Genomic DNA, 23,411 nt, shown 5'->3' with positions numbered 1-23,411 from the left:
GAAATACAGTTCAAAGTTCATTGATAATGAACTAATTTTGAGTGTTTGCCATTGCCTTACTGCGTCGACATAGATGTGTTTTTGGTAATGGTTAGTTAGTACATGCGTTTCTGGTTGGACTGTCAGACTTTAGACTCTCAACGCTGGCGCGTGTGCCTGCCTGCCAGGACGCTATCTCTGATTACAAACACTTATTTGGAGTGGTTTCTTTGGAAAATCGATATTCACCTCTAGCTGTGTGTACGTGCCAGTTCCTTGTGACGTGCTCAGTCCCTGAACTGATCGACAGTTGAAGATTTGAAATCAAAACTCGAAAAACATTTCTGATTTGTCCCAGGTCGAACTCTGGTCATCAGCAGTAAACATTGTAACAACACGTGCATCCAGTTTCAGAAATTTGAATTAACCTGTGCTGATGAAAAATCAAGTTGCAACTTCAAAAATGGTCCCATATCTTATGTTTTGTTATATCTTATTGTCAAAAAGTTGATAGATTGGTTATGGAACCAAGATGAGCTTGGACTGGTTGTAAGTTGTAAGATTGGTTATAGAACCAAATGGAGCTTAGACTGGTCTTAAGTTGTTAGATTGGTTATTGAACCGAATTAGACTGGTATAAGATCTTAGCCTTGACTACAACTATTTCCTGTGCCTAGTTAGAGAGATTAGTCATACGGGCTGCGCTGCGCTAATGAGACATTCCTTAAAACAGGACCTCTTAAACTTGATCAGCAACAGGACTTTGAGCAAATCAACATCACGTGCCATAATCTTTATCCCTGTAATAACAGTTGTTCAGTGCCAATGGACTGAAATAAGCCTTCATCATAGATCATTTTTTATATGAACTTTGTACCTGAACTTTATTCGCAGATTTTTAAGCATTCCTTTCAAAAGATTTTTTATCATTTAAGAGGTTTTCATTTATATGGTGTATATAGGCACTGGGTATTTTTGTGATTGCTTTTTTATGTTATCGCAAATTACTCAGCTTCGGGATATGTGAATTCTTTTTGTAAAACCTACCCAGACATATTTCTGATGACTCTCCCTAACACGCAGCCTTATGGAACTCATGCTAGAATTCCAATCATCTATAGTTGTAAGATTGACCATAGAACCAAAATGAGCTTAGACTTGTTTTGAGTGGTTAGATTGGTTATAGGGCCTAGAACTTAAAGATCAAGATCAGCACATAGGGAAGCCTATATGAAGCGGATTTTCAAAAGGGCACTTGGTCGGAAAAGCAGGTTTCGAAGGCCCTGAGCCAAATCATCTCTGTGTGATCACTGCTATAGGAAGAACTCGACTTCAGGCTTCTCTTCTTGTTAAGTTCCCGAAGCAACTGCAATACCTGAATGTCGCTATCAAATTCTTGTATCAAATTTTTTAATGTCCCGGAGAGAATATTTCAAGGTTGTCAGCTGCGCGTTAAGGCATATGATTGTGGCTTAAAGTGCACACACCGCGTGCTGTAGGCTATAGGCCTATATCAGTATCGACTTGTAAGTTAGAAACACCTTATCTTCAAAATGTTCACTTATGAACTGAAGAGATAAAATATTTTGGCAATGAGCCGCGATCATCCAGTTCGATCGAGATCGATTTCTCCGTAGTAGTCATGACGTTATAATTTCAAATTGTACGCAATGATGGCCGCCGTCAGTCGTCTGATGACATCATAGCTTACTTATAAAAACGAGAGCCGACCGTTTGATAGCTATCATTAGTTGATCGGGTAGCTAGCTGTTCGAGTAGCTTACTTTAGCCGCCTCTCTTCTCTCAGGAAATATAGATCAGTTTTGATAATCAGGTCGTCATGGTATTCATGTTAAACGAAGGCATGTCTTGGGAGGTCGTACGCCTCAATGAAATGGAAGCCATTCGAAACGCGACCGCAAAACCGGTAAGAATGTTTTCTTTTTACAAAAAAAAAACGTTTTAATCACTCAGAAAGTCGAATGCGGCAAATCTTCCGAAGGATTTCTCGATTTCTCAAAAATTTAGGAATTTTGGGAAAAAAATTAGAAATTTGGAAATAAATCACGTACATTTTTTTCGAATTCCAAATTTTTCGTTACTCATTTTTCGACGCTTGAAATCGCGCTGATTTTCTTTAATCGGAGAAAACATTTCTGATCGCAAATTGTTGGAGGGCTAACGAGCTCTACCGATGTAATAGCAGTAATCGAGACTTGAACTTCAGTTTCTGGGGTCGATATTCGCCTAGATTATTTTCCACCATAATTATTGCGAAATTACAGTAATTCGTTGTGACCAACTTCGATGTTAACTGTTAAACCATCGAAGCAAATAATAGGCTGAAATTATTGACCAGCAAATATATAATAACCCAATAAAATTGACCACACATGTGCGGCCGACTCTGTATCCTGTGTGTGGCCTTTGTGCTAGAAAAGTGAAAATCAGGCGTTATTGGTGCGAAGTGCGTTCAATCCTCGCGTTCTGTCGTGGAAATGATATTTCGTCGGGAATTCGATGATAAAATGACGACGATATGAACATGAAATCAGTAGGTTCAGTTTTTTTTAGGGGGGGGGGTAAAATTTTTGATATCTTTCGAAATTATTTCTTCAGAGGAATACGAGTCCTTTAAGTTTATTAAAGTCTAGGTTAGGCGTTCTATCTTCAGACATGAGGAGGGTCGGATTAGTCATGATTTATATTTTAGAGGCGTTAGTACCAACATTTTGAATCTGTAGAAATCGAGGTAAAACTCGGGTAATTTATAAACGGACGGAAACTGGCGGCGCTCTGTATTGTTAGTTAGTTATACAATATCGATGAACATTTTCTATATAGGTTTAGTTATAAAATCAACGATGACAACATATGTTTTAACTTGCATTGATCTCTGCGGTCGCCGTGGTTCGTGTGCACGTCATGTATGTGTTTATATCAGGTCGTATGCCGTATGCCGTAGGCCTATGATATTACCCGACCCGACTGAGACTGTTTCAACTGTTACAGTATTGTCGATTCTACTAACCGTAAACAAATTCTCTTATTGCGGATTGATTTCAACGATAAAATCTATCTCCAGTTTGAGCGGTCGGATCTGAGCGCTATTACGGATTATCTTCTAAATCTTAATCCAACTTTCGAGATATATAGAAATACTTACGAGATGAAATGGAGAAATTATCGTCGATATCAGAATCGGTTGTTTTTTCCCAGTACGGAATTATCGAGATCAATGGATATTTCCTAGATGTTTGGCAGGTGGAATATTTTCATGATTAAGCATATGACGGAACCGACTTACTAAAGGAAAATATTCATAATATTCTTAGCAATGACTCCGGGATATAGGTGTTAGGATTTTGCAGAGTCTTGAATTCAGTAAATGACTCCGGTTGCATAGGTTTTAGATCCTCGCGGAGTCTTCAATTCGGTAAATGACTCAATCGACGTCGTTTTTAGATCCGAGCGGATTCTCGTATTCGAAAATCGACTCCAGGACGTGTTTAGGAGGTTGTCGCGCGTCTGTTGAAAAAAAACGCAGCGTGTTTTGGTCATTTTCAGAAAATTCACGAGCGTCTGTAAAATCAAAGAAAAAAAGAAAATTTTTCGTTGACATAAGATTTTTGTCGATAATTACTTCGATATTACGAATGATGATATGATAATAATTGAAATACGTTGTGTGCTGCTTATGAATGAATATAAACAGCTGTCTCTCTCGCTATCTGTCATCAGAGGAGGTTTAGTCGACGCTTACTGTACTAGTACAATATGGCACAATAATATAAATAACTATTTTACTGTTCAACGACGCCTCGTGACTTAGTTTCATTTCTCCGTCCTCAGAGAAGTTACGATCTCTCTCGAGAAGTTTGAACCGTTTTTTAGTTAGCGTATTGTTTTCTATATGGATTTCTATAGAGAACCCCGCGATAAACTACTAGCAGCAGATCAATGAAGAAACATTTTCGGACTTTTCATTATAATTGTGGGAGTCTCTTCATCATAGATATTTATTCACACAGATATTTATTGTTTTATCAATGGAATTATTTTGATGTGTGAAGATGGCAACATTAAGGCGGATTGTTGTAAATAAACAAATTTAAAAACTGGCTAATTAACGTCACAAGAACATGGATTTGGTCGATCCGATTGTGGAAAATCGTTGGCGCGAAGAGGTAATGTTTAAAGCGATGAAATCGATCTCGAAATTGAATCTGGAACCAGAATTCTAGAATTAAAAACAATTCAGAAAGTTTACTGTTTCTAACTGTAATGAGTGAATCTTGATTTGGGTCACGTTTCCTACGACTCCTGGATTCCTTACAAACACTTCCTAACACGGGATTCCCGTGTGATATTCCAGTCTTAGTTTTCTATATCTCTGATAATGTCGATTGTTTTCAGGGATTTTCCAAAGAATTCTTCGAGGTTCGAAAAATTACGCTTAATTTGAATTTTTTCGGTCGATTTGTATTTTTCTTTTTTTTTTCGAAATTTTCGATTACAATTCCATTTTTGGCTCCCAATTTCAAGCATGTCGTTATATCGAATTTCCTTTATAAGTTTTATTTTCCTATTACAAGGTTTTTATCAATATTTCCGTTTTTCAATTTTCCCTTTTTCGGTGATGGTTCGTATTTCTACTTTCGAACAATTATAGGACTCCGATATAAACTGCGGAAAACAAGCAAGAAATTTATGAAATTTGTAAAAATTTATTGTTTTTTTTCTTCAATCAGCGGAATTAAAGTGAAAATGGGTTTTTTAGAATCATTCAGTGTAAGTGAAGTGTGATGTATGCTTTTTCAGTGAGCTTGTATTTTGTGGCTTTGCATTTTGTTAAAAAAATCCTAGGCCCCCTTGAAAAATATTTGTTGTAAACTGCATTATGTTGTGCTGTACCGTGCTGACCCCTGCCCTTCAATATGCAATTTGAGAAGAAGAAATCTTATTCATAGATTCCTAGTCTTAAGACCCTCTTGGTCTCGGTTCTATGGACAATGAAACAACAGTCACCGCCGATCGCACAACTATATCTGTACTTTGATTTCCGATTTCAAAATTAAACCCCCTGTTTCCTTCCCGGCAGGTGTGGTGGGTTAGTAAGGGACACTCAATCAGAAAATCAAACAAAATTCACCAACAAAACAAATAACAGGGTCAATCCCTATTTTAAGATTTAAAAAAAACAACAGTCTTAGTAAATCCCTGGCTCCAGGTTTAAGTTGGTAACACATGTGCTGGCACTAATCTTTCCATCTTCTGTTGATCGAATTTGAATGAAGATTATTGATGATGTATCGTTTCTGAGTTGGATGATAATGTATGCGTGCGAGATCTGGGAACGTTCACGTCACGGTCTTCGGGCTGTTTACCTTATCTCTCCGGAATAGATCTGAATTTAAATACTGCAATCTTATCATCGAGTAGTCGATTCAATTCTAGTTTGTCATTTACCCGATCTAAAGAACTGCCTTAGGTTTCATTTGAATCAAAGGCGCAAAAACTATTGCTGGACTTGCGCCTGGAAATGTTAATACCTGCTCGGAAGTTGTGGGACTGGTTATAAAACCAAAATGTCAGAGCTTAGACTGTAGTCTTAATCCAAGATCACACGGAGACAATTTGGCCTGGGCCAAATATGCACGGATCAGGCTCGGGCCTAATTTGGCCCGTGCCTAAATAGAGAGCGCGTTCACACGTAAACCATTCACTCGATACTAAACAATGCTCAAACAAAGCGAAGTGGATCATTTCCGGTGCCAGTTGCAATTCAAACGCAATCATTTGTCTGGTGCTAAAATTTGGCTCGGGCCTGGTCCGACGTTTTTGGTCGGGCCAAACAGGCTCGGGCCCATTCAGCACCAGTGTGAACAGTTGTTCCGGGCCAAGTTTGGTACGGGCCAAAAATGCTCGTGCGATCGCGGCTATAGTCCCCTTGGGGGGAGGGGCTTTGAACCGGCCTCAGGACTACGATATTTGACTAATGATATTTGAATTCAAAATAAAATCCTCGCAGCCTCCTCTTATCTATAGGTTTATATACTGCTTTTACACGTAGTAAATCTGTTTCAGCCACACGTTTTTTCTTCCTGATTAATGCAATTATAATTAGTTTTTAATATTCGTCTGCCTATAACAGCATGTGCGTACATCATAAACTCGATATTGAGTTACTCTATGAAAGATCTTTATTTAATGCCTGCAAAATTTCAGTTAGATTTTCATCGCGTTCGCGCGATTTTAATGGATTAAATTTCTGCGTTGGCATGTTTGGCATCGATTTCGCGTGAATTTATGCAAATTAAATCCATTTCATGCGATCCGCAATAAATTTCATTCCGTGCATTTAAAACCAGGTTTAGAATAAGCGTAGAAATTTGACCTGTACAGAATAGATGAATCGAGATTAAAAATCCTGTATTTGAGTTACTGAGCACCCCGCGCAGATCGTTGCGCTATATTAAATATCGATTACTTATACAACAAAATTATACCGACTGACTATTGGAACTCGTGGTGAATCTTCACTCATCCTCCCTCTGTAGGGATTACAGCCTGATGGCACTCGGTCGATCCTCAATTGCCACAGCTGGAATCTTCCAACGCAACAGTAGCATTGAGTGAGCATAACATTGATAGTGTATATTATGTTACACCTGACCTGGTGGATCCGCAGGTGCCATATACTTCATGAAGTAGCGTCAATAGTTATGTATTGAATATAGATGAAATTTAGAAAATTATTACGCGCATACTACTAGTGCCCCCTGGTGGATCTTCAGTTGCCACAGTAGCATTTATTAAGGACAAACTGGGGTGCATAAAACTGATTGACTACTAGCGCCCCTGGTGGATCCTCAGTTGCCACAGTAGTATCAACAAAATGGAGTGCATAAAACTGATTGACTACTAGCGCCCCTGGTGGATCCTCAATTGCCACAGCTGCGTTATTCATGATTCAATATTCTGTATATTTGCAGGCGATCGTACAGCGATTATGGGACGTGTTGATCGGTCGTCAACCGGAACCGGAAATACGCGAGTACCACATCATCGTAACCGTGTTCTACATCAGCGCGACGATGCTGCTCGCGCGTCTACTGCGCATCGGCAATTGTAAATACATGTCGCGGCGTGTGCAGCCGTACACGGCCGACGCGATATCGACGTTCCAGTCGATCGCGTGCGGACTCGAGAACGGATTCGTGCGCCGCGCGTACGGTATGGGCGCGTATTGCGTGCAGAGTTTTTTCCTCGGTTACTGGGCGTCGCACACGTTCGGCGACTCGTGTTCGAATCCGATCCGTAATTTCCGCAAATACATGGAAGGCAAACAGCGTCTGCTGCGCACGGTCGTGTTGATGTCGATTCAGATGGTCGCCGGACAGGTGGCGTTCGCGTACGCGCGTCAAACGTGGCGTTTGGAGCTGTCAAGCGAACACGCCGCGAGGTTCAACGAGCAGACGTGCGAGTCGCACCTGAACGTACCGGTCATGCTCGGATTGGCGATCGAACTCTCGGCGACGGTGATCGATTCGATCATCGCGAAAACGACGACTAAACGCTTTATGTTCGAGCGTTACGAACCGTTCGCGAAGGGCATTTTCGGAATCATGATGACTTTAGCTGGTAAGTATAGGTTGCTGATTTCTCCTGGGGTGGGTACCTCAGTTGCGGATCTAGGGGTAAATCTGAGGGTCTTCTCGGAATTCTAGGGACATACCTAAAAGAAAAGGGCACTGATAACACACCGAGCACAGCGCGCGAAGAGGCTTACACTGCTTCAGCGCGAAGTCCTTCCTGTGGCCCCCACAGAAAATTTTGAGATTCCAGCACTGATTTGAAGCCGTTTCCTGCATTTTGAGTTGTAAAATTTTTTGAGGGTCTTCCAGGAGACCTATAAAACCCCATAGATCCGCGCTTGTACCTAGACCTAACTGACAAATAATTGAGAGTGGTTTCTACTCCTTTTTTAGAGCTCAACTATTCCAAAAAATTCAAAGTATATATGAGCTTCCAACAATGGAATATTTTCTAGTTCCAGGGGACTTTTGAAACTTGTACCAGTCCATCATTTTTTTTGGGCTGCCCTTTTTTGTTACGATCCGACAATCGAGTCTGATCTTATGCGACCTGGGTCAGGTTTCATGAAAAAGTTTAAGCCTAAAACGGTTAAGTTTGAATTGTTGTCCTCATTGAAAACATGAAGTAACCATTGGCAATTATACCAAAAATTTGAGTTAAACTTGTTCGAGAAACTGGATCCAGAGTTAATTTTGTTTCAATCCTAATCTGAATTTACAAATATCATAGTTGTATTGAATGATGAATGTATTATTATAGTCTTCTCTCGATTGTCGTGTATTTGTAGGATTGAATTTGACTGGGATGTACCTGAATCCGGCGAACGCGACGGCTCAAACGTGGAACTGTGTCGGAAACACTAAACTGGAATACGTGCTCGTCTACTGGATCGGTCCGCTTGTCGGCGTCAGTCTCGGCGTCGTAATTCACGAACACCTGCGCCGATTGTGGCACGCGCTCGCCGCTAATCTACACCAGACGTCGAAGACCTCGTCGACGGCGGCAGGGCAGACGGACATTCATTTAGTGTCAAACGGCACCACCAGAGGCGCTGCTGTGGCTGAAGAAACGAAAAAGAATCTATGAGATTTTGCGCGCGGATAAAAGATCGAAGGGAATTCAGGACAGGAGAGGATGAAAACATTTTAGAAATTTGTGATAAAAGTTAAAGTTGTTTTTGCTTTGAAAATGTTTAGAGATGAATACTTATTTATTAGCTACTGAGCTAAACATGTGCAATAGAGTCTCTCTTACTCGAGATACAGTTTGTGAAATACAGTAGACTCTGTCTCTTACTGCGGTAAAATTGAAGCTACCCCAAGTTGGGGTCAAATACTTAAGAGTTTAAGAAACACATATTGAGAAGAGAGATACTCTGTCGGGTCGGTCAGTACGAGACTGGTGAAATTGAAAGTAAATTTTTTTCGAAATTCCTGCAATTGGGGATGGAAAAATAAATGATTTATTGACTTGTCAGTTGTCAGAGCGAGAGGATCGGTGTATTACTAATATTCGATAGTGACAATGCTGTGATTATATTAGAGAGACAGGTATTGGATTATGTGAATCGAATAGATTTTGTTAATAATATGTATTTGTGTTTGAACAGTCAGTTATTACTGATACGGTATGTTTAACAGTGAGCGCGCACTGCTGTGAACTGCTGTCACTCTTCTGATTGAGAACACACCGGATCACATGTGTTACATGAATACAAGCGCACGATCTCCCTTTTAGAACTTACTTGGCAAAATTCCAGTTCGATATAGGGCCTTTATATTTATTTATGTATAGGCTAAAAAATTGATACCTCGTTTCTCATTTTTGCTTAACTTAAGGATCTGTCCGGCCGCCTATAGCTTGTGCCCTGTACATTACTTTTTAAGAAATCATGATCAGGCTGGGCAGTTATAGAAATGAACTGATAACAAATTTTATCGCAGTTTAAGAAAGTGACCGGGATGAAACGAGGTATCATTTTTTTCAGTCTTAATCCAACTCAGTGTAATCCGTATCTCAATCACTATCTATCTAACTGTATGTAAACAAAATGCGCGTAAAAATATGATGTTTTTAATTCGTGCTTCTCATAAACCGGATTAAGTAAACCGGTCCAAACGGATCCGGATTAAGCGCGGTTCGCTGGATAAAATTTGGATTAAATCCAAGCCTGCTGCGGTTTTGTGTCGAAAGTATTTGATTTAATAATTGTTTGCAGTCATAATATTTCTAAATCAGCCGCCATCTTGTATTGTGTTCATATATGTGAATCTCGCCTTTTATTGTTATGTATCTGTCATTCACTTCATCCACATTGTTCTCTCATTTTAACCGACTAAGGCAAGATTTGCTGAATGCTAAGTTCATTCCTGGGCTAATGGGTTTTGTAACATAACCAACAATATCTATATTTCTTGACAATCTATCGACTATGTGCATTCTCATGATGGTTTTGTTAGGTGTGAGATTCACCAGTAAAATCCTCGATAGATTATATGAGTAATATGCCGGATTTACTGTGTCTAGACTGAACGGGCTTCTTAAAAAGATCGGGTCTGAATTCTTGTTGGAATCGTTATAGAATCGAACGGAGCTCCGAGAACCGGTCTAATCATTCAGTGCGGGAATTAACACTAGGTGGCGGGGTTTGAGTTCGTTTACCGCCCGTCCCTCGCCCCGGTCTATAAAATCCGGGCCCGCATTTTCAGTATTCCTCGTCTCCATTTATGTCTCATTCCATTTATTTAGCGAAATAATTCTTACCTAGTCGCACACTCCAATCATTGTCGTCGTTTTTTAGTATGGGTCCAAATACGAGAATTTAGGTCGAGGTATTTTTTTCTAGATCGTAATTTTTATTCGTTTTGAATGGAAAGGTCGCGTACTGGATGCGACCGGTTTGGCAAAACCATGGCATCACTTATATTCAGATTATGTATCATTATTATATATATATATATATGTTCATTCATTGCAATCACTGCTCACAAATGTCGTTTTATAGGAAAAAATTATAGAAAAAAGGATGAAAAAAATACTCGTGAAGAAAAATATTCTAGCACTTTTGCAAATTATATTCATACGTAAATGTCCTTGTGTAAAGATTGATAATGATTATGTGTCTTTCTAAGTGTGAGTGTTGTTTTATTAATGCCCAAGGTTTTATTCCACATGTTTTGGGCTGAATGCGGGCGCGAGGGAAAATGTTTGAAGTTCGGTATGGAACCGTGAATGATTAAAAAAAAAAAAAAATTCGTTTGAGAAAAAGATCGAGAAAGATTCGTTTTGCTTGTATGTTCGCTGCTGCCCCCTGGTGTGGGAGATTTATTTTAAAATCCCGTCTGATTGTGTTGGAAATCTGCGTGTATGTACGCTGGTGCCCCCTGGTGTGGTATATTTGTTTTAAAATCCCGCCTGATTGTGTCGGAAAATATGCGTGTATGTACGCTGCTGCCCCCTGGTGTGGTATATTTGTTTTAAAATCGTCTGACTGTGTTGGAAAAATCGATTTAAGTTGTTATAGCTTATTTTTGTAATAATATTAGAAAAATCCATTGTTTACCATTAGAAAAAAAATAAATAATAGTCATCCATCATTTGAAAAAAGGTTTTATCGTATCTTATGTTGTTTTTTCTTTGGCGAAAGTCCGACTGGTTAACCCAGAGGTCATGGTCGCTTCAGGGGCGGACCTAGGAAAATTGGAAGGCCGATCGGTGACTAGAAGAAAATAAAAGCCATTTTCCAGATATAGCAGCCATGTGATTCCCTTGTAGCGGAGTCAGTCCTACCTTGGGTGTTACGTAGATATTTTTGAAGATTGAAATTAATTCGAAAATACGCAATTTCTGAAAGGATTTGTGCCAAATTTGCAGGTTTTAACTTTTGAATTGAAGAACAACTTCAATGGAAAGATAGGGATCCGGACCGACGACCACCCATAAGTCCGCACCTACACTTCACATGGCGGGAATTCCCCGATTGGTTGGCAATCCCAGGCATGTTCACAAAGGTGGCTCTTAATTTCTTCCTCAGAAGGGCAAGATTTCCTGCAAAAAAGCAAATTTATGTCGGACAACTCAAAAAAGAATTTAAAGATGATTCTACACTCGGAAAAGATTTCGGTACCGACGACCAAAATCATTTGGTTTGAAATTCCAATGAACATGCGCGCGACTTGTAGCATTCAGAAATACTTCGAACAAACGGTATTCGATCTCTCGATCCTAGGAGTGACATTCGGAGACATTTCTACGAAGCCACGTCACGGTGACAACCATTGGTTTGCTTCATACCTTCAGAATGCTGACAAACAGACCTAACAGCTTATAATACAAAACGGTTCATTCTACCTTAAACCATTGACCATAAACAATACTCGGGCTGTTATCCCTATTTTCATGAAAGGGGAACTTTTTTAAATGGAAGTGGAACTTTCTTCTTGAAACTGGAACTTTCCCCACGCAAATGGGAGTACAGAGAATACTAGCGCAGAAACTTTTCACAATTTCTAACTTATTTGCGGTGAAATTTTTACTTCTTTTTTCAGCCTTAATCGAAGTGAGTTTGGAAGCATGTGCATATTTTTAATGAAAACAAATGCAAAAGTCCAAACAATTTAGTCAATATTTTGAAATCGATGCTCAAATTTTCTCAAGCCCGGTAACTGGCTCACCGACGCCCAGATGCCCAAATTTGAGCATTTTGAGCATTGTTAGAAACCCCCCGGACTGCGGGCCTGTAGTTACTATGTTTGTATTATGAGACGATTTGTTTTGCACAAACAATTCGACGAATGTAATAAAGAAACGAATGTAACACTGGACAAACACTTCACGTCATTATTATGTATATCATTGTTAGAAATGGATATCAAATAATTTAACAATAAATGATTCAACGCGTTACTAGGTAACTGCACTAATAATAGCACCAGGAGTCGGACTCCTGTTTGGGCTAGTAAACCACGATAGTTTGACTAATTCAAATTTCGTTTATTCCCGCAAGGGAAGGGATGAATGATAGGCTATCAGAAATAAAACAGATGGTCGTTAGTGGATTTACATAATCAGCTTGTCTACTGACACGCTAGGGTTACCTTTACGACCTCTAAATGACCTTGAACTTTGCGGTCGATTTTTGACATTTGATATTTCAGGTACTATTGGCTCATCTATCAAATCCACCCATTATTTCCTTTCCTTTTCAGTCCAATTAGACGTGATATTGAGTAGAGTTTAGTACTTAAAATCACTTATGATGAATATTATTAGGGGGCGCCAAGATCGTCTCCCAACTATCTATTTACCACTAGGGGGCGTATCGATATATTTCCCTTTACCGACGAATTAATAAAACGAATTGATTGTAAGTTGCCTGTATTTTATTTTCGAGTCATATCGGTGATACCAGAAAAATCATGATTATCGGTTTCAAGCAATTTGAAAGCGCTACCCTGACCACCACCATTCGTCTTGACATAATGAAGTGCAGTTACTACGTAAACAGGCACCGACACATGATGGAAACGTAGGTGAAATTGATTCCAGATACGGGAGACAAGGAGTTTCACATTTACCCATACATTCGTAACACGACGCCGATTTACCAAACCCACTTTCATCTAAGTAACCGCGCTCATAACCGTCACCACTTTCATCGACGTTTGAATAAGCGCCACCAGCGATCATCACCAGAACTAGAACCAACAGATACTGAAAAGAAAGTCATATAATCATAAAAGATGTAACACGCATTATTCTACAAAAACTCGTTTCATAGAAATTCTGGAAATTGTGTACAAATATTTGAATGTAGAAATGTATTAGTATCCGGACGTCCACGGTCGACCGGGTACTCAAAGATTGCGCAGTAGGACATCAACTACTGCAGTAATAGAGGATTCCACTTGTGGCAATTGAGGGTCCACCAGGTGTCGCTAGTGTGCAGTAGGACATCAACTACTGCAGCAACAGAGGATTCCACGGCACTCGTGGCAAGTGAGGATCAACCAGGTGTCACTAGTGTGCAGTAGGACATCAACTACTGCGGCAACAGAGGATTCCACGGCACTCGTGGCAAGTGATGATCCACCAGGTGTCACTAGTGTGCAGTAGGACATCAACTACCGCAACAATAGAGGATTCCACGGCACTCGTGGCAAGTGAGGATCAACCAGGTGTCACTAGTGTGCAGTAGGACATCAACTACTGCAGCAACAGAGGATTCCACGGCACTCGTGGCAAGTGAAGATCCACCAGGTGTCATCAGTGTGCAATAGGACATTAACTACTGCAACCAGTGGAGAATTCCATTCGCGACAAAATGAGGATCGACCAAAATGTCGCATTTGTGAAGTAGGATATTAACTGACGCTGTAACAGATTATTCCACACATGACGAGTGAAGATCCACCAGGTGTCGCCTGTTTGAAGTAGGACATCGACCACAGCGGAAATTTCGCTATCATAAGTACGTGGTAATACATAAAATCAGGTGTTTGAAACCTGCGATAGATGTAGTGTTTAAATCATTTGACACGTACGACTGCGAAAACTACTTAAATCTCCCTCCAATAGTATGTATATGGTAAATCGTTTTCACTTTCTGTTTTTTTGTTGTAAATTATTGTAAGAATTATATTTTTCCTCCATATACCATAGAAATGGTTGGAGTGCAATAGATATTTGTATTCGGACAAAATAAAACACTGCGACAACAGAAGATTTTAAGAGAGCATCTATTAACTCATTACCTTTGATGACAACATGTTTCTCCGATTCTGTAGATTTCGAATATCTCGCGTTTGTGAAGTCGATGAAACGTGTTATACTGCACGTGTCTTACGAATAGATGGCGGTTTAAATAGAGTGAATTCATTGAGTTTAATTCAAATTCAGTTATCATTACGCAGGTGATTCAATTGGTCTTTGTTCTCAGTTCCACTCAGGAGATTGTCAAATAATAATATCGAATTGCATTGAAATTAGGCAGCTGTGAAAGAGCGTTTCATTGATTTTTCATTTTCTTTGTTTCTGAGCTGAAAATACCAAAATATAGAACGGTTTTGACTTCATTCATCATTCCAGATTCACACTAGATTCGGCGCTTACGAAGTACCGTACTTCGCTGGTGCCGAATTCACCAAAATACGGCGCTTACGAAGTACCGCACTTCGCTGGTGCCGAATTCACCAAAATACGGCGCTTACGCAGCCAATTACGTTCACACTACGAGTTGACAATTCGGCGCTTAGTAAGCCCGGTACAGTAGTCACCCGGTGTGCCGATAGAGGGGAGTGTAATCAGTGTTGAGTGTAGCGTACTACGCGGCTAGCTAAGCGCCGAATCCGCGTTCACACTACAGAAAATACGCGTCCAGCTCAGTACCGTACTGAGATCGGGATTTCGGCGCGGAATCGCATTCCGCGCTTAATAAGCCACGTATTTCAGTACGGAACTGAATAAGCCGCGAATAGGCCACGAATAATTTCCTAGTGTGAGCGCTTAGTACCGTACTGAAATCCTAGTGTGAACGCTTAGTACTGTACTGAAATCCTAGTGTGAACGCAGTTCTCGAATCGCTGAAGTCATCGAGAATAAGAAGTCGCCATAAGTAACATATCACAATTTTACTGAATCGTTAACGTGACTGAGAATGAAAAGGTCGTCATTAGTAACTATAATATACATATTATATATTGAATCGTTGAGTCATTGAAAATGGTAAGGTCATCATCATCACTAACTAATCATGATTATGCTGAATTGTTGAAGTCATCGAGAACGAGAAGAGGTTTTCATATTCGATCGAACTGCTGAAATTATGCAGGCAATTCAAGTGGTTTTATCCCTCTGTTAAAATATATCACATTGCATTGAAATTGGGCAGCTGTGACGGATAAGTGTTAACAAATTCTCTCCCCGTGTCTCTACATATTATGATATATTGAGCTGATGTGATATATTCGAATCGGAGTTAATCTTCACGTAACTCGTAATAGTTCCCTGATGTGGATCTTCTATTGTCGCTATGATTCACATCCCCTACGAACACGAATACCAATATTTATTACACTCCAACCATTCCCATGGTATATGGAGGAAAACAACAGTATTTACAATTATTTACAAAAACAGGAAATAAAAGTATTTTAAGAAATAACAAACGTTATTTACAACATACTATCTACATACTACCGGGTTTCTATATACATCTAGACCTAATTTGATAAATTTAGCCCGTTCAAAGTTCAAGGTTCCGAAAGGTATTTGAATTCGAGTGGTTTTTACGGAATACGGTAAATAATTTACAGTCAAAAATGAAATGTGGTACGTCACCTAAAACGTTACAGGTGGGGGCATAATCTATCGATTCTGGGAAGATGGAGATTTGACAATTCATTTACAGGTAAGAGATAAGACCCAATCCTGAACTGGAATAAGCTGGTCAGTAAGTCGTCATCAAGCCGATTTATATAGTTTTCAAATCTAAAATCCTTCTTATATTGTCAAAAATTAATGTATAACGGGTTATCATTTAGTCTTAATTCCGTCTCTTGCACATGCTGGTCACGGAGATTACGATGTAATTGTTTTGGAGAAGTCTTAGAGTTTACCAGATATACGAAAGGCCACAGTCATCAAAAATATACTTAATAAATAACAGCCAGGGGCTCTTAAACCTATCATTCAGATATAAATTACATAATATCTTATAGAGAATTGAACTAAGTTTAGTTTGTTTGCACGAAATCGTTTTAACCTAAAAATTAATCATTCTGCGCTTTACGCTTATATACATAGGATAACGTCCTAACTCCGCTAATACTTGTAGGTTATGAGAATATTTCGTAACTTTCATTGATAATTTTTCAAAATAAGCAATGGAGGTTTTCTATTAAACCAAGGTTTTCATATCCCGTTACCGTACAACGCGATAAGAGCAACACACATGTCAAATAATTTAAAAATTACATATACTGGAAGTTTCAAACGTCTGCCCTTTTGGATAAAAGAATATATAGCTTTCATAGCTTTATCATAGAGAAATTTTATTGCTTTAGCGAAACTACCATTCAAGTTGAATTTCACTCCGAGATGCGCAATCCTCAACTATCTCCATTTTTGCAGAGGATGCATTTACTATCGGGATTTTGGTTTTTTTATGACCATCCGTTTCAATTCGTAACTTGTGATTACTGACTCTTAATTCTGAAAATTCTTTTCTACGATTATAGCAATTAGTTACCACGTAGTTCTAAAAAAAAATTGGATTTGAATAGTTTAAACCAGTCTACAGGCAACCAGTCTAACACGGAACTAGCATGTCCCTCCAGGAATTCCATACAATTACCGGTATCGCATAGCCTCTGGTGTACATCAGAGGTGACGTCGCGTCAGTGTTTTATCATGCGGTAACTTCGACAATCGGAATGTTCAGTTGAGATATTTCTATAGATCAATATGAATGGTACCCGAGCCCGGTCTATACGCTGGATGTATACAGGTGACGTCGCGTTTGCCCCGCGTGTGTAACAGCGGAACCGTTCAACAAACTTCAATAGTAAACCCATTCACGATAAGAGACAAAAGCGCGGCTGCCTATTGGTCGATATTGAAATACGCCACCGATCGACAGTTAGTAGAATCGCTAAGCCAGTCATTCACCTCAGGCTCTTCACACCGTGCAGACACTATGCTGACGTGGATTCTCCTCCTGGCGTTCTTCTTCGCGATTATGCTGCGCTCTACAAACTGGTTCCTTCATGAGGAACGACGTCTTTATGTTTTATGTGTTACTGTTCGTCTCCGTACTGTCCTGTACTGTTCTGTGTTTATTAATCCGTTCTATTTTTCAGCGTCTAATTCCTTCTTTTTTTCAGGGCCGATTTCTCTGTCGATTTTCAATGTTCTATGGAACAAAACAAATGTCCGAAAGCGTCAGCTCCCCGCTGGTCATGTGCGGAGAATGCCAGGAAAAGAGTCGGTCAGGAAATGCTGCCCTCTACACGCCCTCACACAGAACGCGAAAACCAGGACAACGACTGCTTCAATTTCATCATCTCACTGCAGAGTTTGCTGGGCGACGTCAGTGACTTTCATATCTGTCGGTTTGCTTGCGTTAAAAATGGAGCGGTTATACTGGATTGTCACGCTACTAGCATTCATTGTGTCCTTGTGACCGCCCGGATGAGGGATGATTCTACTGTCACGCTCTTTGTTTCTGGTATTCTGAGTCGGCTGAGGGATGATTCTACTGTCACGCTCTTTGATTTCTAGTTTGAGTGCTAGTTTTCATTGTGTCCTTGTGACAACCCCGGTCAGTGGATGAAGTCTCTCGTCGGCTTGTGAGTGCTAGTTTCATTGTGTCCTTGTGACAACCTCGGTCAGTGGATGAAGTCTCTTGTCACGCTTTTGAGTGCTAGTTGAGATCCTGAATCTCAATTCGGGCAGTCTGGTTGTATTGCGCTGTTTTTGTCTCAAGCAGTCGGACAGGTTTGTCGGTTACTGACGTCGCTCAGTACATTCTGTAGTTTGATGGTAAACGACGCAGTTGTCGTCCAGGTTTTTGCGTTCTGTGTGAGGGCGTGTAGAGGGCAGCGAAATCCTGACTGACTCTTTTCCTGGCATCCTCCACACATGACCAGCGAAGGAGAGCTGACGCTTTCGGACATTAGTTTTGTTCCGTTCCAGGTTTTCATCTCTGTTCTTTTTTTTCATTTCAGGACTCCCCAGAAGACAGGACAGAAGATGACGAAGGAAGAATGCTACAACAAGAATACTGAACTCGGCAATCTTAAGAAAGCTAAGTTGATACACATGTAAAATACAATTAGTCAAAGAATTGTTTGACTACAGAATGTTGTTTCTTTTACTCGTTTCAGCTAAACTTAATCTGAACAGGCCCAGCATCAGATACATTAGCCATCTAGATCCTACCGACTAGAAGTGACCACGGAAGACTCCAGCTTGGTCTTCGATTGGTAAATGACAACCAGAAGTAGATGACCACTGATGCCGATGAAAACTGCAGACGCCCAGATGAGAAGTTGTGGAGCCAGCAGCAGCAGCAGTGAGTTATCACCTAACGATGGATTTCTTCAACAAATGATGGTGGATTTCTACCAACACTGATTCAGGAGCAGCAGTAGTGGATCCGACAACTCTTGAGGAGCAACATGGACAATAGCGCATCTTAAAAACACTAGATCCAGGAGCAGCGGAGACAATGATATATCGTATAAACACTGATTCCGGAGGAGCAAAGATATAAGTTAATCTTATAAACACTGACTCAGGAGCAGCTAGTGCATCTTTTAAACACTTGAGGAGCAGCAGAGACATATACTACCCTTCAAGTATAGTAAAGTGTTGATTTATTTTTACACATTACACTTGTACAAACTGGTCTAGTCAGAAATTTAGTTCACAAAATCTACCAGATAACAGTCTACTAGTAGTGGTAAAACAGAGTATGAATCATTTAATGAAATTGAAGTTAGGATAATTAGGTTCTGCGGCCTGAGAAGGAACTATTCACGTTTGAATATATCGATAAAATCGTATCGTTATACTTTAAATTGATTGGGTCAACTTTTTTTTTAATGAGACTTTTGAATTTGAAAATAGAGGAGTCATTCTGTTATGAAATCTGATTAAAAGTTCCTTCTTAGAGTCTCATAAAATCTACGCTGCATGATTTTGTTTAGTTTAAGTTAGGTTGGTGACGCTGTTTAACTGGTCGCGTCCACTGCCTAGTTTCAACTCATAGGTCAGTTGAGTTACGTCTTATCTGAGATATGATATCAACATGATATTGTGAACTTAAGTTCAGTTAATTTTCATACTTAGTTAAGCATAGCTTTGAATGATTTATGATAATATTGACATATAAACCTGTTCTCTATATCAGCCTGCCATGATCGGAGGTCTTTTAGTCTTCTATTAATCAATCTTAGAAATAGTGATTCATTTTATACTTCTTTGGCGTGAAAATAATTTGCTTTATAGCCTAAACGCTTAAGTAGCCAGATTTTTTAAAAGTTGTGTGTGAAAATATGTCGACATAAATTTTTAGATTTTAATGAACTTTAGACTTTAGACGCAATAAAAAGTTGATATGCGTAATATTCTTTTTTAATGATGTTTTAAAAAGGATGACTCGGCCAAAAAGTATGGGGCCGCACCTACAGTTCTGTGCATGCTACGCTTTTTTGAAATTCCAATATCTGCGATTGGACATCATTTAAATGTATCTTAAGATTTTTATGGACGACTGACCAGTCTGGTGCGCCTTAAAAGTTGCACCAAAAATTTGATAGCAGATAGTATTTCATAACGTTTACCACCAGAGTTCAAGATGGGACCATAACGTTAGGTGGTATTCTGCAAGTATTTACAGAACTGTAGATGAACTATTCTCATGGCTTTGATATTTTCAGAGGCCCATATTAGGGAATTTGTATGACATGATGGATTTGACCAATGAGTTGAATTATATTGATTTTCACCTAAGAGTTCTATCTTAAGGTTCTTCATTCATAGAATAACCTTCTCCGAGTGCCAACAACTTGTGATCTTTTCTGTTTGTTATTTTTGAAGCATTCTATCAGCTCAGTTAATAATAAACAAAAAAATAATCATAAACCTAAACAAAAACGAACACACTGAAAAAATAACTGATAGGACAGAATGCTTTGAATAAATGATGAGAGATCAACCGTCCTTTGTCAAAACTAGTGCACCCAGTCACTGTTATAATTATTGATTGTTTTAGGGGTACTTTGGTGAATAAAATGTGATTGGTACAATTTACATGAATGTAAAACAGCTATAAACTTAAGTCCCTGATATCATTGTTGATATCTTAATTCAGACAATGCAAGTGGCTAAAATCATAGTCTTCTAATAAAAATAATGTCAATGAACAGCGTTAATTAGTAAATTGTCCTAGCTTTATTTTGATTATCATTTTAACATCTCTTGTTTTATGACAACAAATTTTGTATATATATTTGTATTTGTATATATTTGAATATCCTTTGCGTGCTGGGCTACGGTTCGGTATTGTGCCCTGCAATTGTGAAGTTAATATCATAAGTCTAGATTATAAAAAATGCTTGTTGTACAATCAAAATATATATTACTTGTTTCTTGGCATCGATGAGAACAGTTTGTATTCCGGACAATCTTGAGTCGATCTTTTTACAACTGCATATATTGCTTCTCCACTCTACCACCCGTAGGGTCTTCTCAGAATGACGCGTAACTTGTGTCCACTCGCTGCGTATTGAGACAGGTCGACATCTACAACCGGAATACCACCACCCCCCTCCCCCTTCCCCTCCACAGAAAAAGGAAATATCAGATGTGCCAATTCGAGAAAATAGAGTCAGAATTCCACTTTGTCCTGGAATGTGCGGCACACGAAAAACATTATTGCGCAGACTGTTTTTAATATTTCAAAATTCAGGAACTTCCTCAACGTTTCAGGCGAGGAGAAAATCACATTCGTTATGTCTCACATAGGTGGTGACACACAAAAAACGTTTCCTAAGGCAAAAAAATGATACCTTGTTTCTCGGCTCTGCTGAGCTTTTAAGTTGACCCGGCCGGCCGCCTATCTAGGCCCTATACATTACTATTTTTAAAATCGTGATCAATTTTACCATAACAGACCAGGCCGCTATAGAAATGAACTGTTTACAAATTTTATCATATTTTTCAAAAATGACCCGGCCGCTGCGGAGAAACTTCATCTTTTCCGACTTAAATTCTTTTTTTCTTCTTTTCGCTCTCTTTTGTGATTTTGTAATTTGTTCACTTAATCGTTGTAAGTCTGATGTCGTAAGTCTGATGTTGTGTTGTTTCTACGATCAATAAAGTATTCATTGAATTGCATTGTTAATGCAATGTACACTTAATGGGGAACCAGCGAACTCCTGTGGCAATCGAGGATTCCACTCATGGCAGGTGGGGATCCACCAGGTTCGCTAGTAGTTACGCGGCTCGATTTCCTCTACATTTCCATGAAAATAATTGTATAAATTCTTTCTACGTTACCGATATCTGTGAGTAGAAAAATGAATTTGGTGGATCCTGTGATGATGTTTGGTTTATTCAAATTCAATCCGAAGTTTAAAAGCATCTCTATTTTCGCAGAGCAAAATGATATACGTATATATATTTGATTCAATTCCATTCTAATGTTAAGAGAAAAAGGGAGTGAAAAATCATTAAATATTTTTTTACAGCTGGCAAATACCAGTGTAACGCGATATTATTTGACAGTCGTCTAAGTGGTAGAGAGGGAACAAACACCTGCGCCACTTTCAACAGTTTGATGATGAAATATGACTTCCCTGACCATTGAATCCACTATCTATTCGTGCAGTATAACACGTTTCATCGACTTCACAAACGCGAGGTATTCGAAATCTACAGAATCGGAAAAACATGTTGTCATCAAAGGTAATTTGTTAATAGTTCTATTTTGTTAGTTAAACTGTGGAATCTTCTATTGTCACCCGATGTTTACGATTACGATTACGACTGACTCCAACCATTTCCATGGTATATGGAGGAAAACTATTACACATTCAAATATTTACAAAACAACACTAAAGTGATCAAAATATAGAGAATGAAAACGTTTCAAAATATGTATACATTAAATATTTGACAACACACTAGCGACACCTGGTGTGGAAATCTTCTATGAAGAAGTTTCCAGTTTCTCATCCTCGCTTGCCAGGGGTCCAGTATCACTCCCGAACTCGCTTCCACCAGCCCCCTGGCCTCACGAAGCGTGATTTCATTACTGGCGCTGTTGCGCATGACGTCATATATCGATTTGCGAAATACTTCCTTGTTCGGTAAAACGTTCGCTTATTGGTCCATTTAACGGGAAAACCAACGGAAGTCTACTGTCGGTTTGTTACAAGCGCTGTGATTGGTACGACCGGATTCTGGTCGGCTAGTAACGACTCCAACGACTCGTGAGGTCAAGGGGTTCGGCGCACAGCTTTAGCGTAGTGGGTTCGAATCCCTTGACGGGTGAAGATGCCAGTTTCTAGGCGCCTTTTTTGATGGTCTCTAATCAAGATTTCGTCCACAAAGCTCCGTTCAGTGGAAACTGTGGAATTGTCCATTGTCGCCGTAATTTCTGTACGAATACGAATACGAATGTTTATTACACTCCAACCATTTCCATGGTATATGGAAAAAACACACACAAAAAACCAGAAAATAAAACATCTCAAAAGAAACGTTATTAACAACAACTTATTTACAATATATTATTTGAACTATTCGGTACGGGGTCTATATATATGTCTAGACCTATTTTGATATTTTGCCGCTTGGATTTTCTAATACGTCGAAGTCCCTAAAGGCATTTAAATTCAAGAAGTTTTCACGAAATTGTGTAAGTAACAATAAAATAAAATGTAGTTCATCGCCTAGAACGTTGCAGGCGGCGGGGCACATAATTTATCGGTTCTGAGTAAATGAAGGTTTGATAATCTATTACCCGATCATGAATTGAAGTGAACTGGTCACTAAATCGTCATCAAGCTGATAATTGTAGTTTTTATCTAAAGGCCCCCGCACACGAGCTGAAAACTGCGCTGCGCCATTTGCGTACGCAGTTTTCGGCTCGTGTTCGGGGGCCTTACCCTTCTCCCCCCAAATGGACGCCTAAAGTTCAACCTGGTTCGTAAACATCCATTTCTACATTCAAATATTTGCAACTATACATCATTTCCAAAATTTCTGTGAAAAGAGTTTTTGTAGAAGTAATGTGTGTTAGTCAGAATATACACTGCGCTTATAAC

At 39.4% G+C, this 23,411-nt stretch overlaps 1 protein-coding gene across 1 annotated transcript; it reads left to right on the top strand.

Moving 5' to 3' along the window:
* Positions 1-1,680: 1,680 nt before the first annotated feature.
* Positions 1,681-11,180, top strand: LOC141911845 (aquaporin-11-like). Its single transcript, XM_074802913.1, has 3 exons — positions 1,681-1,906; positions 6,975-7,623; positions 8,366-11,180. Exons 1-3 carry the CDS (start codon positions 1,820-1,822, stop codon positions 8,662-8,664), a joined length of 1,035 nt encoding a protein of 344 aa, XP_074659014.1. The 5' UTR covers positions 1,681-1,819; the 3' UTR covers positions 8,665-11,180.
* The last annotated feature ends 12,231 nt before the right edge of the window (positions 11,181-23,411 follow it).

Source organism: Tubulanus polymorphus, chromosome 10 (assembly GCF_964204645.1).
Source record: "Tubulanus polymorphus chromosome 10, tnTubPoly1.2, whole genome shotgun sequence".
Taxonomy (NCBI): domain Eukaryota; kingdom Metazoa; phylum Nemertea; class Palaeonemertea; order Tubulaniformes; family Tubulanidae; genus Tubulanus; species Tubulanus polymorphus.
This window is presented reverse-complemented; position numbering and strand designations above follow the sequence as displayed.